At 43.5% G+C, this 17,513-nt stretch overlaps 1 protein-coding gene and 1 pseudogene across 3 annotated transcripts; one reads left to right on the plus strand and one right to left on the minus strand.

Moving 5' to 3' along the window:
* Nucleotides 1-2,512: 2,512 nt before the first annotated feature.
* Nucleotides 2,513-6,830, minus strand: LOC100833114 (probable methyltransferase PMT2). 3 transcript variants are annotated; one of them, XR_001405641.2, is made up of 8 exons: nucleotides 6,681-6,807; nucleotides 5,117-5,830; nucleotides 4,775-4,985; nucleotides 4,398-4,692; nucleotides 3,910-4,299; nucleotides 3,297-3,374; nucleotides 2,907-3,218; nucleotides 2,513-2,810 (listed from the first exon to the last, which is right to left on the minus strand). XR_001405641.2 is itself a non-coding variant. In XM_003557770.4 (7 exons), exons 2-7 carry the CDS (start codon nucleotides 5,753-5,755, stop codon nucleotides 2,996-2,998), a joined length of 1,836 nt encoding a protein of 611 aa, XP_003557818.1. In that variant the 5' UTR covers nucleotides 5,756-5,766; nucleotides 6,681-6,830; the 3' UTR covers nucleotides 2,513-2,995. The 3 variants fall into 3 exon arrangements, 2 of the variants coding, with proteins under 2 accessions (XP_003557818.1, XP_014753350.1); XM_003557770.4 differs by having other exon boundaries at nucleotides 2,513-3,218; nucleotides 5,117-5,766; nucleotides 6,681-6,830; XM_014897864.2 differs by having other exon boundaries at nucleotides 2,513-3,218.
* A 2,218-nt stretch (nucleotides 6,831-9,048) lies between these two features.
* Nucleotides 9,049-12,208, plus strand: LOC106865700 (annotated as a pseudogene).
* Nucleotides 12,209-17,513: the final 5,305 nt, after the last annotated feature.

Genomic DNA, 17,513 nt, shown 5'->3' on the forward strand with positions numbered 1-17,513 from the left:
TACGAAGGGTTCTGAAAATATTAGATGGATTGGATGAACCCGAGTTTTTCGAACGTGAGATCATCGTTCAGAAGATGACTGATCTTGATTTGGCTTCCCGAGTACTTGTAAGTTTATTGTCATTTCCCTTTTTGCCATTACGACTAGCTAGGACTTTTTCCAAGTTTTCATAAGTGTATCTCGCAGGTTATCCCATGCAAGAGCAAGAATGTGCTGAGGATTCCCACTTCTGGGTATGGCAATTTCAGTTCTGAAAGGCTAAGCAACAAATTCATGGCACTGGCGTACTCAACGACCAACGCATGCGACAGCCATCCACCAGGGGTGGGAGGATTTCTGCATTTGCCACGGGATCAGGAGCGGCAGCGTCCTTATGTTCGAGGTGGGCAATGCAACAAGATTGTTTGTTCAAGTTTACATTGTCAAGCTCTGAAAACTGCCGGTGTCCTCTTTTGTCAGATTCCTATTATATATACCTTGTACCATGAGTTTGTGTTCCCAAGACAAAAACAAGTGTGGATTTTTTGTGTTTTTGACCTTTTCATGCACTGGGGTAATATGTGTGTTGAGGTGCAGAGGATATGTGGGAATGTTTTCTATTCCAAATGAGTATTGTATGTTGGTACGAACAACCCTATTTTTTAACGAGTTGCTCCAGCAGTATATATCAGTGGTTAGTCTGACTAGTGCTAAAACCTTGTTTCATATTTACTACCAAACGGCTAAACCATGAGTATTGCTAAACATTTGTTTGATATTTATTTCGGCAACAGGGTTCCAACAACATAGCAATTACATAGCAAATAGAACAACACTTATGATATGATTCGGATAACGTCGTTTCAATGAACACCACATTCATCGAAACGTGTACATCATAAATAGTTCATGCAACCATCTTAACAATACTTATGTTCTTCGATCAAACTACTAAACCGTTTCAAACCACCATAATTCAGTAATATCAAATAAAATACAACGAAAACTTTATGGTTCGATTCTCACTTCCTCCCCTTCTTCCTCCCCCTCCTCGCCTTCTTCTTGGAAGGCTCGGCGTCCACATCCACCTCCTGGGCTTCGAGCTTTCTTAAGAACACGCCGAACGCCTTGTGTTTTGCCACAATGTAAGGCGCCTTCTTAGACACACGCCCAGTGTCTTCGGCATGCTTCACCATGCTTTTGAAGTCGTCTGCGAGGCTCCTCTTGTGACAGAACGGGCACACCCATTTGTCACCGTAACGGTATTCGTACGCACCATACTCCAGTGCATTGAGGACGTGACGGCTTTTCGCATGAATCGATTCCTCCTCACCGCCGACATCCGAATCCTTTTCCTGCGTAACATCAACAAGCATATGTTACTACCGAAGATCGGCGTTACACAAGAATATGTAATTCACGACGGATCATCAATAATATCCAACCGTTTGTACGACGAAGATAATGATTCCGACATAAATTCAGCCATAAATTACATCACCTACAAATTGGCGCTGATCATGGATAGTAAACTTAACTTAACATGAAACTTAACATCAATAGTGTATCCGACTAACCCTAACTCGCATAGACTTAACATACCAGTGACAAACTAGATTGCATCGACAAACCCTAGAATAACATTGCATCGAACTCATGGACTAACTAGTTTGATCTTACCTCTGGTTCCAAGTCGCTGAGGACTTCATCAAACTCCGTGTAGTCGGCCGAGTCGTCGGAGAAGTCCCAGTCGTGCGGCAGTTTAATGGGGTCGACGCTGCCGCCGACGTCCTCCTCCTGTTGGCGGGTATTTGATCCCGCGACGATCTCGGACGGCGAAGACGTCACTGAACCTGCCGGCGCTTTACCCAACGCGGTCACGCCGTCCTTCTCCTCCGCTGCATCTGCCACGATCACGGCCTCCTCCTCCTCCTCCACTGGATCTGTCACGACGGCAGCTTCCTTGCCCAATGGGGTCACGCCTTCCTTCTCCTCCGCTGCATCTGCCACGATCACGGCCTCCTCCTCCTCCTCCGCTGGATCTGTCACGACGGCAGCTTCCTTGACAACAGCCACGGCGTCGTCTGCTCCACGCGTTCGCTTCATCGCCGGAGGTGGTTGTGCGTTCGGGGCATTTTTTTCTTCTCCGCTAGATTAGAGGGAGTCGTGAGGCAAGTCGACGCGGGTTTTATTCCATAACGGGTGCGTCCGAGACGTTATTTCTTTCCCTAGATTAGAGGGAATAGTGGGGCAAGTCTGTGCCGACGACGCGGGTATTATTCCATAACAGGTGTACGCCATCCGAGTACGCCAAGTATGTATACACGTCGATGCCAACGAATACAGCCGCGTACAACTCCTTGCGGCCCGTATGGGCTTTCTAGGGCCATACGATGGGTTCTACGCGGCGATATTTACAAAATTGCCACGGCGGGCGAAGGGGTACGCGTCAATTCTAGCCGTCCTTGTGTTTTCGCCCGACCGACAGGGTCGTATAGAATGAGAAGTGTTGTAGTAATCTTGTTTAGCATCATTAGGTAAGACTCACAATTGCTCTTGCTCTGCCATTGACGGAAACAACCTTATTTGTTCAGGTACAATCTTCGGTTCAAGAATTTTCTAAGATACAACACAAACAAAAATGGGTGAAGCCGGAGGAACCGTATCTAAACTTCTCTGAAGAGCTGTGCCGGAACACATGAAAAAACTGAGCAGTCCCAGTTCATGTCTTGAGGATGGACTTGTGGACAGCTGAGGTGATCCTAAAACTGCTAACAGCTAAATCTGTTCCAACAAAGATGAGCCATTTGCACCAACCACACACCGATGATCTGGAGGAAAACAGATTACCCGGTTCATACGGTATGGTTTACTCTCCTCTAGTTTATTGATTGCTTTAGCTCTACTTGGAGTGAAAATTTCCAAACCTGTATTCTAGCATGTTCTTGCATCGAGCGCTGAGCCACTGACAGGGACAAAGTTATCCAGGAGACTGGAGAAAAATAGTCTGGGCATGTTAGTGGCTCTTGCTTTCGGTAGCCCAGTATTGCTTAACTGCAAAGAGTATCTTCTCAGACACATGAGGCCCACTCTCATGGTTGGCCAATCTCGTTTTCCATCTCATGGCGTTGGCTATTTTCTCCACCTTTACAAGAGCATCAACCTTGTCACGGATTATAACTGCCCCCTCTGGACGTAAGATCCGGTCCATTTCCAGGAGTATATCTTCGAACTTACACCTGTTTTTTCATAATCAGGTAACATCAGCCATCAAGATCTATCAATTTAGGATCACATGTTGGTATTGCAATGCTTACTTGTTCTGGTATAAACTGAAGACATCATTAGCATGTATGAGGTCATATGTCCTTGGGTAAGTAGAAAACCCTTCACACCTGTAACAAGAATAAATAAACTGTGATTAGTATAAAACTCACACAGAAACATATGCTTCTCAAAAACTGTATAAAAAATGCCAACCAACACAATAAAATAAAACACAAGCAGAGCGGTTGCATATGTACAAACTCAGATTTCCAAGAGTACAAGAACAAATATACACGGTACATACACATCATCATTTAATAGAAGCACAAATCAAAGAATTTCTGAGGTGACTTTGCACTAAAACCACGACAAGTATTTAGGAACGGAGGGAGTAACTTCATCCTCTAGAGCTTCATTAATGTTGGAACAGCTAAATTCCAATCTTATATCCGCATCCTTCAGTCTTCACACAAAATAGTACATGAGTCTGTCCTTTTTGACATTGCACTTGAACCAAATGCATTGCATAACAAAAAAAAGAAAGTTCTCCACATCATGAGTTCCTTTCCGAAAAGCAGAACTACCAAAATGCCGAAACAATTGTACAATGAACATAATTGAGGAAACAGAATGCGAAGACAAAAATATGAACACAGGGCATACCAGTCGTGATACATGCCTATTAATCCTCGCTCATAAATTACACCTAAAGTGGAAGCATCTGCAATGGTCGGAACGACATTCATGACCCACAACTTTGTGGACTCTAGTACAGCGGCAAAACTACCAAGACCCGCATTCATGTCCATTATGTTGCGGTATCTTCCAGTATCAAGCAAGTCATTAGTTTTTTTGTAACCGTTAACATGTTTCTGCCAGAGTTTATTGTCCTCCTGATATGATTGAACTGAGAACCCTGGTACAGAACCTAACGCTATCCGAGGAGGTACTGCATTGAGCCTCTGGGGAAATGGTTGTAGTTGACCACCAGCAACCTCTGACACACTTTTAACCTCAGGAAGGGGAGTTATACAGACTTCCATTTTCTTATACCTGTATGTAGTGAAGGAAATCAAATTTCGACAAAACTGGGACCGCATAAATAAAATTCACTTCTTTCTTGAGAGGGTGGTGGAGGGACTTGCACTCACCATACATCATTGTCGCTTGTCAACTCACATTTGCCAACTTTTGAATTGTCTTGCTTCCTGGGGCAAGACTTGTCATTTAATCTCTTTCTCCATATGGCAATACCATCCTTCTCAGAAATCTTCTTCCAGCAGAGAAGTTCTGCGAATCGCTCTATTTTTCTCTGCTCATTCCGAAGATCATCTTTGGTCCGTTGCCATCCCTTATAGTGTATCTTCCAACCTATCGGTGGCCCTGAGAGTATCCAGTACCCACCGGGCCTAAGTACTCTATCGACTTCCATCATGTACATACCATCTGTAAAAGCAGATAAACAGAAGTTCAGCCTTTTTTATGGAGACAATATAAACCACCATAAAAGGTTCTGAAGTGTTCTTACCACTTCCGCTCCATGGTATTAAACATCTGGAGCAATGCGCCATGTCAAATACTCGAGATGGAAATGGGAGCTTTATTGATCCAAGGACACCGATATATGCAGGGACACCTCTCTCCAGTGCAAACTGTACTTGTGATTCATGATTATCCTTTGGTGCAAATGACACAGTCAAAACATTTTTCTTCAACAGGTAAGCACCCAGGCTGGCAACCTACATGAAATAGGGCAAAAGAAAAACACAGAAAGGTTAAAGTGTATAGGACAAGAAGAAACAGCAGCAACTGATAAGTTTGGTAACTGAAAAATGTTAACACATTCAGCCTCGAGAGAAATTTCACATACCCCGCAACCAGTGTCAAGTGCAGTTCTCACTTTCCCTTCATTAATTGGGATAACAGAAGCAAGGTGGTCTATGTACTTGTCTGCACCTTGAGGAAATTGTGTTCCACCACCAGGAAACCTGAAGACATTGCCCTCATAGTGCACCCAGTTTTGGATAGCCTTTTCAACTGTAAGGCTCTTGTGTGGTACATTGGCATAAAAAACATAATCACGACTTTTCGGCCACGGAAAAGGAGCAACATAACCCTTTGGTGCTGGAATCAGACAGTAAAGCTTTTCCTTTTCAGGTGGGCAATGCCTCTCCCGATATATCATGTTATCCCTAGGGAAGGTCATTGCACGCTTTTGCTCCTCGCAGGGAGTGTAATCAGTGTATTCGGCATGACATGGCTCAAAACTTTTAACTTCATAACTGGCAGTGTAGTTAGGAAGATCAGATGCGCTATGGTGGGTCTCAAAATTCAGATTTGGCAGTCTCACACATTTGGTCTGCTCATTCACCACAGCTGCTATGCTATCCCCTCTTCCAAAACCACTTCGTTGCCATACACCAAGGAGGTAGAAGAAGGAACAAAGGCCAAATACTACAACTACAAATAAAATGGTTCTGGTCTTGTTCTCAATTGGACTCCGAGCCATACCAACACCACCTAAGAGAATTATCATTAGCTTCAGGAAACGGAATGAGGCTAGCAAGTTTACACTCCAGATTTCCTGTCAAACTTACAAATTACAACCAATGCATGCATATAGTATTTACCAAGCAAATATGGACATATATACACGCATTATCGCTGCTTGAAACCTAGACACTTCTTCTCAGTAATGATTTTGTTTGTCTTTGCATTTTCTGTTTATGAGGAAATAGCAAAACATTTCACAGTAACTTCCCAGCATAGCAAGGTTTTCGATCCAGTTTCCTTTATAAACTAGATTGATTCTTATCTGCTTAATCAATAGCCATAGCTCCTGGTGGTTGCCAGTAATGCCAAAACTTGTTGGAATCGGAAAATTTAGCAAATGAACTGCCAAAGTACCGAGTATTAAGGCTCTTTGTAGTTCGCAGAAGTAAGAAGGCACCCGATCCATTCCATGCATGACCCAACAAAACAATGTCCTCCGTTATCTAAAAAGACAAAATAGGTCCGGGGCCCAACTATTTGCATACATCACAACTCCATAAATATGCTCCAGAAAGCATAGATCGTGGACTATATGAGTTAAATGTACATCCTTCTGGAGACCGAAAGGGCAACTTCTCTCAGAATTCCTATCTGATTCCCCATTCAGTCGTACTAACCGCATCGCGCTAAATTCATAGTAGTAAACAGAGAATAACACGGATCAATGGCTTTGGTATTATCACTAAGTTGGAGGTCGGGGTGGCAGGTGACGAAACAACCAACAATTACGAGATCGAGGAGTGGAATTTTGAGCCAACAACAGGGGGCGCGCGCGCGCGCGTGTGGGGTGGAGACTTATTAAATCAGGATCCAAATGGAAGGGTCTGAAACAAAAATGCGCAGCGCACGCAAAAAAAGCCAAGCCATACAAAATGGAATACCTCAGTTCGTCTCTTGGAGCTGTTCTTCACCAGCGGCGAAGCTCGCGGAGGCTTTTCTCTTTCAGGTGTCAGTGACCTCGGCGGCTTGGGCGCAATGAAGGCGAGGGGCAGCTCACTTTGCCCGACAGGTAGGACCTGCTATTTTCCTTTCTACTTCTATTTATCGTGGATCGGATTGGATACGGTTTTTTTTCGCGAAATCGGATTGGATACGTGGAGGGTGGACGTTCAGCGGCAGTTCACTTTGGTTCAGGGCCGAACGTTTTTTCTTGTTCAAGGACCGACTCGGTAAGATTTGGTCCCTGACTCCTGAGTGACAGCTCAATTTCTTTAAATTTTCCTTTTCAGATGGCAGTCCATTCATTATGTTCCACATGCTTCGATTTCAAACTAACATTTTGGCAACGACGAACAAAAATTATTTTTTGTTCTACTATTTCCGTTCCAAAATGCAAAAAAATGTGCAACTTTTGTTAACTTTTAACTTTTTTTAAGTTTGATCAATCTAATAAAAAACTATTGACATCGCATATTTTTGTTGGATGTTTAAAGTTTGACTAAATTTTTAGCAAAAAATGTCAAACATATACGGTGTCAAAATAAAGATATTGTAACGATTTTGATTTGTTTTGACACTGTATATGTTTGACATTTTTTGCTACAAATTTAGTCAAACTTTAAACATCCAACAAAAATATGCGTTGTATATTTTAGAACGGAGGGAGTATATACTGATTAGCACTGAAATTTTAACATACTCGCAAAAATTATGAAATTTTAACGTTCCAATTTTCTATTGTTCACCTAAAGGGAGTAGCTTGACCTCTTTTCTCTTGGATCTAGTATTGTTTATTCTTTGTGAGATCCTTTAAGGTACATCCAAATGGGTATTTGTATCAACACGAAGACGACATTCCTCAAAGGCAGGGTCTGCCCTCCCCCCTCTGCCCTCCTCCTTCATTTGTTGTTGCCTTGCTTGCTTCGCCGCCATGTACTGCAGTCGCGGCCACCATGCAGGCTACACAGAGCGAGGAGCAAAGGCATCCCACCGTGACTGTACGGGAAGGGAGGGGCGAGGTCGATGCCAGAGCAAGAGGATTGGGGGGGGGGGGGGTCGGAACTTGGATTTAACAAGGTCAACATCAGAGAAGGTGGATGGGGATGACGCCGGAGCAAGGGATTGGACGCATTCAACCGCATATTTTCATCGTGAACTATGACTTCCGTAGTTGTTGTCATCTTCATCGTCGTATTGACCCGACTATGATAGGGATGAACACACCCGTTGTGAGAGTAATCTCCGACACAACACAAATTTGTAAAACAGAAGGTATACACAATGGTTCACGTATATAGAACATGAAGGAGCCGTTACAAATATATCTGGTATATTGTAGTTAAAAAACTAATATTTTAATTATACTCCCTCTGATCCATAATAAGTGTCGGGGATTTGTACTAACGCTAGTACAACTTTGTACTAAATTTCTGACACTTAATATGGATCGGAGGGAGTATATTATTATATTTGATCTAAATAATATAGTTTATATAATATAAAAGAGTAAATTACACAAAACCACAGTTCTCTAGCCACTTGTCTCACAAAACCACAGTTGTTGCTAATTTGTCCGCTGCGCCACAACCATTGGGGCAAAGTGTAACAGTTTACCCGAAACACGCAGATTAGTGAATTTGACGGGATTCCTGGCAACTAGGGCCCACCTGTCGGGAAAAAAATCGGGTCCAGCCCGACCCGACCTATTTCGGTGCGATTAAACCCCAGCCGCGTCTCTCCCCACCCGCGAAACGCCTCGGAGCTCCACTCCAATCGATAGAGGCGGAAGGCGGAAAGAAGGGCACGGACGCCGGTCGTCGCCGGCGAGGATGTCGCCGCCGAAGATCAATTGGCTGGACCCCGTGGCCGGAATAGAGTGAGTCCCTCGCCTGTTCCCCACCCCAGCTGTAGACTCTTTTCGTTTCAATGATGCCGGATTAGGGTTTGTCGAAGGTTTGGGGGTTTCCTAGGGTTCGCTCGAGTTCAAAATTTGGCATGATCGAAGTTGATTCTGTGTTGCATTTACTCAATTTGGGTCGCGAGGGGTGTCAATGACTGTGTATTTTCACTTGGTTTGGTCGATTTCGAACCGTGCGTACTGTCGTGTCCGCAAATCTTGGTCAGCTCGATTTGGTAGCTTTTTCGTTAGATGTGACTCTGGATGTTGCGATATATTGAAATGAGTTTGCTTAATTTTGTCTCGGTTTCGAAGATGAGCTTTGGACTGTGAGTATACACTTCCCTTTTTATGGCGCAGTCGAGAGGACGGTAGGAAGGTCGATGATAAATTTCAGAAATTTGGTAGCTTTGATGGTTGCTAGTGGGTACACAGAGAAAGATCACTTGTACTACCAGCAAACCAAGGGCATAGGGATGGTTGGACGGAGTCCAGTAGACAGTAATGAGACAGTTGCCCATCTTCTGGAGCTGTATGGAAAGACCAAGGTTTTGAAACTTCATGCAATGAAAATGCGTAGTGATGAAGATGACCCCTCACCTTGCAAGAGATTTGTAGATTTTTATGTTGATGTGCCAGTCAGTCCATCAAGGAAGAGAAACGAAGACAGTTAACATCTGCAGAGGATGAGGTGTTAGGCACACAACAAAGTGTTAACAAGTGCACAACTGGTGTAGCAAAGCTGCAGATTTTAGAAGGCAGAGTAAAGGAAAGGGTTGCAGTTCCAAGCACTGCTGATAGAAAAGGGAAGAGAAAGGTTGAAGTCACTGCAGAAATGAAGGGGAAGCAAAGGGCAGAATCATCTTCTGATGAGGCATCATTTGATGAAGATGATGTAGTGGAGAAAGATTTCATACCAGAGCCTGAGGAAATTTTTGAAGGTGACAGTGAAGTGGATGATCCTTTTCTAGTTAAGCAAGATGTGGAGAAAGAGGTGGTTGCCATAAATGCAGGCAAACCTAAGAGGCCTAAGAAGGAATATGCAGCAAGGACCAAGGCAGCAAGGGAAAGAGTGACAAGATATCAAGAAAAGTTAGCCAAGTCAGCTTTACAGGACAACTTTCTTAGTGACCAGGATAGTGATGATTGCAAGGATTTAGAGTTCTCCAGTGATGATGATGGTGCAGAGAAGGCTGGTTTTGAGATGCCAAATAGAAGGAAGAGCAGGGCAGAGAAGAATATGCAAAGGGTTTGGTATGATGAGAGCTTGCCCAAGTCCCATACATAGTTTAAAGAGCTTCTCTGCTTCACCAATGTGCACCAGTTCAGGAAAGCCTTGAAGAACTATCACATCAAGCACCTTAGAGATTATGCATATCTGAGGAATGACCCTGAAAGAGTGATGGTCACCTGCAAGAGTGATGGGCCTTGTCCTTTCTACATGGTGTCATCTCAAATAAAAGGAGAAGATACACACTGTTTGAGAGTGTGTGTTGAGCCTCACACACGTGGCTCTACACAGGACAGCTCCAGAATAAATAGTGCATGGCTAGCTGCAATTTATGAAGAGTATGTGAGGAGTGATCCACAATATAGGATCCAGTCCATGATTGACAACACAAAAAGGAAATATGGTGTTGATATTTCAAGGCAGATGGCTTACAGAGCCAGAGCTAGAACATGGGAAGTAGTGCTAGGGAATCACAAAGAACAGAATTTGAGAATTAGAGATTACTTGAAAACAGTGCTGCACACTAATCCTGGCAGTAGAGCCATTGTCTCAGTAATACAAAACCCTGATCCTCAACTAAACCCCAGGTTCCATGGGTTATTCTACATGTTGAATGCTCAGAAAGAAGGCTTCATAAACGGTTGTAGGTCATTTATTGGTAAAGACTGTTACTAACACCATTCTGTTTAATCTGTAAATCCTGTTAAAATTCATATTAAGTGAATATTAGTAATGTTAAACTTTACCATGCAGGTGTAGATGGTTGCTTTGTCAAACTTACAACAGAAGCACAAGTATTGGCAGCAAGTGGGAGGGATGGAAATAATAACTTATTTCCACTTGCTTTTGCTGTTGTTGGCAAAGAGGACACCCCATCTCGGTGTTGGTTCCTGGAGCAACTCAAATATGGCTTAGGTGGAGATGAAGGGAAATATGGGAAGTGGACCTTCATGTCTGATAGACAGAAGGTTAGTAATAATATTATTCTACATGTTTCAGCATTAATAATCATATATATCCATGTTTTAGGAGCTTACTTAGTGTAGTTGTAATAATAATCTTAATTAGGGTTTAGGGATTAATAATCATATATATCCATGTTATAGGGCTTACTTGGTGCAATCAAGCATGTGTTCTCAAATTGTGAGCAAAGGTTCTGTTTGAGGCATATATATGCCAACTTCAAATTGGCTGGGTTCAGGGGTGGGGATTTGAAAAGCCACATGGATGCTGCTGCATATGCATATAGCAAAGAGTACTTTGATATGGCAATGCTGCGAATGAAGGATGAATCTGAGGAGGCATGGGAATGGTTGAGTAAGATTGCACCTAAGCATTGGGCAAGGCATGCAATGGACACCAACTGCAAGACAGATCTGGTTGTTAACAACTTAAGTGAAGTTTTCAACAACTTTATCATACAAGTTAGAGACAAACCTATTGTCACAATGATAGATGGATAAGAACCAAACTCATGGCTAGGTTTGAGGCCAAAAGAGTGGGCATAGAGAAAGCTCAATGGGAAATCACACCAACATATGCAGCGAAACTAGAAATTGAGAAAAAAAATTCAAAGTATTGCAGGCCTGTGTGTGCATCAGTAGGCATTTGGCAGGTAACCTCTGGGGCAAAAACATATCCAGTAAACTTTGAGGCTAGGTCATGTGGGTGTAGAAAATGGGATCTGACTTACACAGAGCAAAACAACATCCTGAAGACTTTGTCAGTGACTTTTTCAAGAAGCCTGCCTACCTAGACTCACAAATCAATTGTATATCCTATTCCTGGGCAACATGATTGGATAAGGACACCTCATGCTGACATTGATCCTCCTGTGTTTCTTATTCATCCTGGGAGAAGGAAGAAGAACAGAAGGAAGGGGGCTGATGAAAAGGAAGAGCCAAGAGGCAAAGGGAGGATGATTACAGTGACTTGTTCCAAATGTAAAAAGCAAGGACACAAATATACTTCCTGTGGAGTTCCATTGAAGCTTGAGCTTGCAATTAGAAAGCAAGGTCACAAGGTATATGTATAGAGGCATATCTGCATTTATACTTTATTTTACTTCTGTTCAATATAACATATATATTACTTGTGTTCCATGTGTACAGAGCAATAGAAGCTATCATGAAGTATCAGGAGAAGGGTCTTCATCACAGCATAGTGCACCTGCTGATGCACCAGCTCAATCTGCTGCACCGGCCAGAAGGGGAAGAAAACCAGCTGCTGCCAGCAGGTTCAAACCTCCAAGACAAGCTCCTGCTACATCAAAACCACCTGCTGCTGCACCTGCTCCATCTGCTCCACCTACTGGACAAACTGCAGCTGGTCCTTCTTCTTGAGAACCACAGCTGGAACTTTACCACCTAGGTATGCAGAGGGGCAGAGCTCAGGCCAAAAGAGAAAGAAGCGGGGGGGTGGGGGGGAAGCAAGATGATGATGATGCAGTACTTCACATGTTCCAGGGGTGCTAATGCTGACTGAATTGGTTATGAATTTGATGTTGTGAACAGTGAGCTTAAGAGTACTTGTAATCTTTTGTGAACTGTAACCTTTTGTGAACTGTGATGTTGTGAGCTATGAGGTTAAGAGTAGTTGTAATATTTTGTGAATTGTGATGTTGCGAACTGGGATGTTGTGAACTGTCGGCTTATATGTACTTGTCAGCTCTATCTTAAGAGTGATTCTCAGCTCTATCATGTTAACATTTGCCCAGCTCTATCTTATTGCAACAACAAAATTCAGCAAAATACAGCAAACACATCACCCAACTCTTTGTTGCTACAAACAACAGCTCAACAGAACATAATTGAATTCAGATACAACACAATTCAGAGAAAGTCTGCTTTGTCTGTGCAAACACAGCAGAATTCAGATATATATTCAGATACACAACACTACATCTGGGATTAAAGAACACACAACACTACAGCTATGATAGAACTACCCACTGCAACTGACTTCAATTGATCCATTTTTCATTCTAATTCCTCAATCACTTGATCTTGGGCGGCCAATTCAAACTCCAACTTCAACCTACTCTCATCCAGCTTCTTGTTCTGCTCCTTCTCTTCAAACAACTGAGCTTTCAGCTTGCCTATCTCCTCTGCATACAGCTCCAATTGCACAGCAGACGACACAACACCATCACACACATCATCCTCATTGCCCAAATCAAAATCACCAGCCAAATATCTTAGGTATTTAGGATCTTCAAATGCACGGTTGTACTGCATACCCAATGGGAAAGAGTAAAAGCCCAGCAAATTAAACAGCAAAAAAGTCAAATTTCACCGAAAATTGAAGAGGCTAACCCTGTCCTGCTGACTGGAGGTGCTGGAGGCGGAATCATTGAGCCAGGACATCATGGATGCTCCACCATCGTCAGTGAATCCGCTGCGGCCCATCGCGACGAGCTGACGTTGGAACTCACAAGGCGGAGGAACTAGGGTTTGGGGGCATCGCCAGCTAGACCTATTCCAGCGCGCCGAAGCTTACCATCTACCCGAATCGGGGCCAAATCGACGAGGCAGAGGAACTAGGGTTCGGGGAGGCGCACGAACTGGGTGGGGAATTTTGCGGGTGGGGAGAGACGCGGCTGGGGGTTAATCGCACCGAAACGGGTCGGGTCGGGCCGGACCCAGTTTTTTTTTTCCGACGGGTGGGCCCCAGTTGCCAGGAATCCCGTCAAATTCACTAATCCGCGTGTTTCGGGTAAACTGTTACACTTTGCCCCAATGGTTGTGGCGCAGCGGACAAATTAGCAACAACTGTGGTTTTGTGAGACAAGTGGCTAGAGAACTGTGGTTCTATGTAATTTACTCAATATAAAAGGATCTGATTAAAATTATAACCATCTCAAATGTATATTTGAATCAAGTTGTTTGAAAATATATATATACATTGGAAAAGAGGGTATTATACCCCGGCAAAATGGTTGCAAGAACAAAAAAATATATAAAAATGGAATATAGTGGGTGTGATTTGAGAAATCTGCTAGCGAGGAGAAGATTTGCTTTTTTTTTTCAAAAAATGGAGAAGATTTTGAATTTAGCATTTTTCGAGGGTTTAATTAGAGAGTCTGATGTAGTTTCTCTGAGCTTCCGATCTTTGGAGCATCGGTGTGAGCTTCGACCCAATATGTTTCTCTCGACGAATGCCCGGAGTTTGCATCTGAAGTTGTTGCTAACGAGTCTAGCAGTTTTGTTAGGTCACAGTTTCAGTGGAATCGATCTGGTTTGTATTAGAAAAGGAAAAAGAAAAGGAGAGAGAAGAAAGCAACATGGACCACTTGGTTAAACTGAACAGCACCAAAATGATTCGCAGCCATCCTCTGTTTCGGGCTCCATTTGTACTCGGATGCATCAAGTTGGAAGTCAGGAAATGCCCAGGAGCTGTGATGAACGTGCAAAGAAAACAAGAAGCCATCTTGACCATTTAGGCATTTACTCGATCATCAACGAGGAATCACTATATATTACAGTCCCACTGAGAGCCTACATTGCATTGATCTTAATTAATCTACCTACTGTTCGAACACCAAGTAAAGACCGGGGCACCGATCTTCTCGAGTCTCCTTAATTAAATTTCCCCCCTCTTTTCTGATCACAAGTTCCTCTCTACAGAAAACAGACCAAGAAGGGATGAACATGAACGCCTCGATTAATTCCAGAGCCCAGCAGCTTTGCCCTCTAAGCTTGAAGTGCATCAGAGAGAAGTGCATCTGCCTGGCCCGGGCCTCAGCTCCTGTTGTGTATCGGGTCCGAGCCACGCCGGACTCTCCACTTGCTCATCTGCGCAGCGGCGGCGTCCAAGGTCGCAGCGGCGAACCGCTTCGTCGTCGTGTCAATGCCAGCGCTGAGGCGGCCCGCGGCAGGGGCCGGAGCCGGCCCCGGCGCCATGAGAAGCTCCGTTCTCCTCACGCCAAGCACCGGTGCGGGGCGCACTAGCATGAGACAAAGCAAGCAAGAGACGGCGAGCAGCCTCGTCCTGCTGCTGCTGCTGCTGCTTGTGTGCCGTGCCATGGTCTCTGCTTCTGCTTCTGCTGCTGCTGCTCAGGTGGAGACATAAATATTTGCTGCTCTAATTCTTGGCAGTACAAGGATCAATCATAGCGATGGCTTGTGTCTAGATATAGTGCCAATGGCTGGCTAGCCCAGTCAGGAGCGGGGGCAGGAGAAGAGGCCACTATCAGGTCCAAAAGCACAAAGGGACAAGGGGGAAGCCGCTAGCCAGCAAGCCACGCAACATAGCATGCCGGCCTAACCAAATTAAGGCTGCCATGGAAGGTTCTTCTAAGCCCTGACAGCTGATGCAGAGTGTAGATTTTGGCAAAGTCATTGGAGAGGCTAGATAGAGAGAGATCTCTCCTAAAGTGCCCGCGTGTAGGGTATTGGAGGAGCAGCAACAGCAACAAGCCAAGAACCAAACCCCTTTGCTTTGCTTTAGCAACTTCCTTGTTTCCTTTTTTTTACTACTGGCATGTTTCTTACGGTGTTACCTTCTTCTAGCTACACTAGTAAAAACCAACACTAAAGCAGCTATATCCCATAGTGGTGAAACAACAAGTGAGGGCAGTGTTGGTCTCTGTGCTTTTTGAGTGCTTTTTTTTTTGCTTGCTTGCTGTTGGTGTTAGAAACACCCTTTTCACTTTGAATCTTCCAAGGGCATCAAAGGTGAACTGAGCATTCAAAACTTAAAAGGAACCTACTACTGCACTGCACCAAGTTTCGATATGGAGTAGCATCTTTGCTCACAATTCTCTATGTACGTAGGCCCCTAAACATCTGATCCAATGCTTTGGTTTACCTGTTCTGCTGTAGAAAAAATGTAAAGAGTGGCACGTCGACAGCGAGGATTTCTCCAAGATGTTTGTTTTTGGATTGATCATGGTCAAAGTAGAGCATTTTATTGGTGGCAAAGTGAAAATGTTGTTTAAAGGGAAGGCAAACCATCTTAACAACTGGCTGCAAATGTTGATTATGTTACAGTGCTTACAGCAATTTTGAGCATTTGGATGCAGAAAACCAGAAGAAGAATCATAGTAAAGAGATGTAAGATTATGCTGAGATTACTACTTCCTAAGTGGGCAAGGGAGCCCACAAGATCTTCCTTGCTGCAAAAGAAAAGTGAGGTGGATTAAAGGTGAGTGCAGGAATTATCATCATTTGGTCTTTCCTTTGGAGAGATTCTTAAAGTGTGCATTCAAGTATTTTATTTCTAAAGCAAATAAGATGGCTTCATTTAGCTGTTATCAAAGTGGCCATTAACTAGCAACGGAAGGCTTTCACTTAGGATGGCAATCTAAAAAATATGACCCTGTGAGGAAAAAGAGTAATCATGCCCAAACAAAAATTAGGTCTAGAAATACTAGATCAGAAAAGGCATCACACAAATAACAAATTCAAATTTACCTGTCTGCTAAGCAATGTATGCAATATATATATGAGGAACCAATGCCGGAAAGCTCTACCGTCTTAGAGCACATAACATTTGCCCTTATCGGAGAAATGATGATGCACTGATCGAAAGCAGCAGCAGCATTCAAATCAAACAGCACGGTTATTTCTTCCATTGAAAAGTTCAATGGTTAGTAAAGAGAGCAAGTACATGTTCTTTTATTTTTATTTCGAAATAAAGACAGAAAGTACATAACAAACCTACTTTTACCATAAATCGCTTGAGATCTCATCTCATACTAGTTCCATATCCCTTTTTGTAGCATCAACTGTTATGAGTTAGCTAGGGAGATAATAAAATCTGAAACAAGCAACTTCGAAAAGAAAGTCTGAAACAAGCAATGTATGAACTGTTTCTGCATTTGTCAAGTACAGTAATCTAGTAGTACTCCATATCCAACTAAGTGCGCAGAACAGAACTAAGTTAACTGCATATGGTTTGTAGTGACCACACAGAAGTACTGTTCAGAAAGTACTAAATAGTAGATTTTTTTTGTGAATCCATGATCACTGCAAAGTGGTACTACTTAATTATACCAACGATAAAGCAATTTCTGTCCTATCCATTGATGAAGTTCATTTCTCGTCAGCCAGCTTGGTAGCCATGGAACTCCAAACGGTACCAACGGTAAAGGTAAATTCAACAAAAATGAAAGGTAAAGGCGAAACTATTCAGTTGGTGTTGCCAAAAGCGACGGAATCTGGACATCTGGTCAGCAGCATTCGGGCCTCATTTCCATGAGGATCATTTCGTGGAGTTGTGTACTTGTGTGCCGTGGAGCCCCAGTGGGAAGTGCCATGCGCTCGGAATTCAGAAACAGATTTCGTCAAAAACAAAAACAAAAACAAAAACAAAATCAGAACAGACACTTTTCTGGGATTGGCTCCAATCTGGATCAGAACTGACCATCACGACACAAGATGCATGACAAGAATTTATGAAGTTTCCCCCGGTGATAAAGAATTTTCCAGTCTATTACCGCCCTGACGTATCATGTGCATCAGATGAGGGTCACGCGTAGACGTCAGCGCAGCATTTGGAGATCGATCCTCAGCTAGGCAGGCCGATGGGCAGATTGTCACGTCGAGTGGAGAGCGCCCAATTTAAATCTCCCGTCTACTTGCAACATTCATATATGCAGGTAGCCGCTTTGTCAGTCGTCGATGGATCAATCTGGTCCTCCCTTGC

This window comes from Brachypodium distachyon, chromosome 1, assembly GCF_000005505.3.
Source record: "Brachypodium distachyon strain Bd21 chromosome 1, Brachypodium_distachyon_v3.0, whole genome shotgun sequence".
Lineage (NCBI taxonomy): Eukaryota > Viridiplantae > Streptophyta > Magnoliopsida > Poales > Poaceae > Brachypodium > Brachypodium distachyon.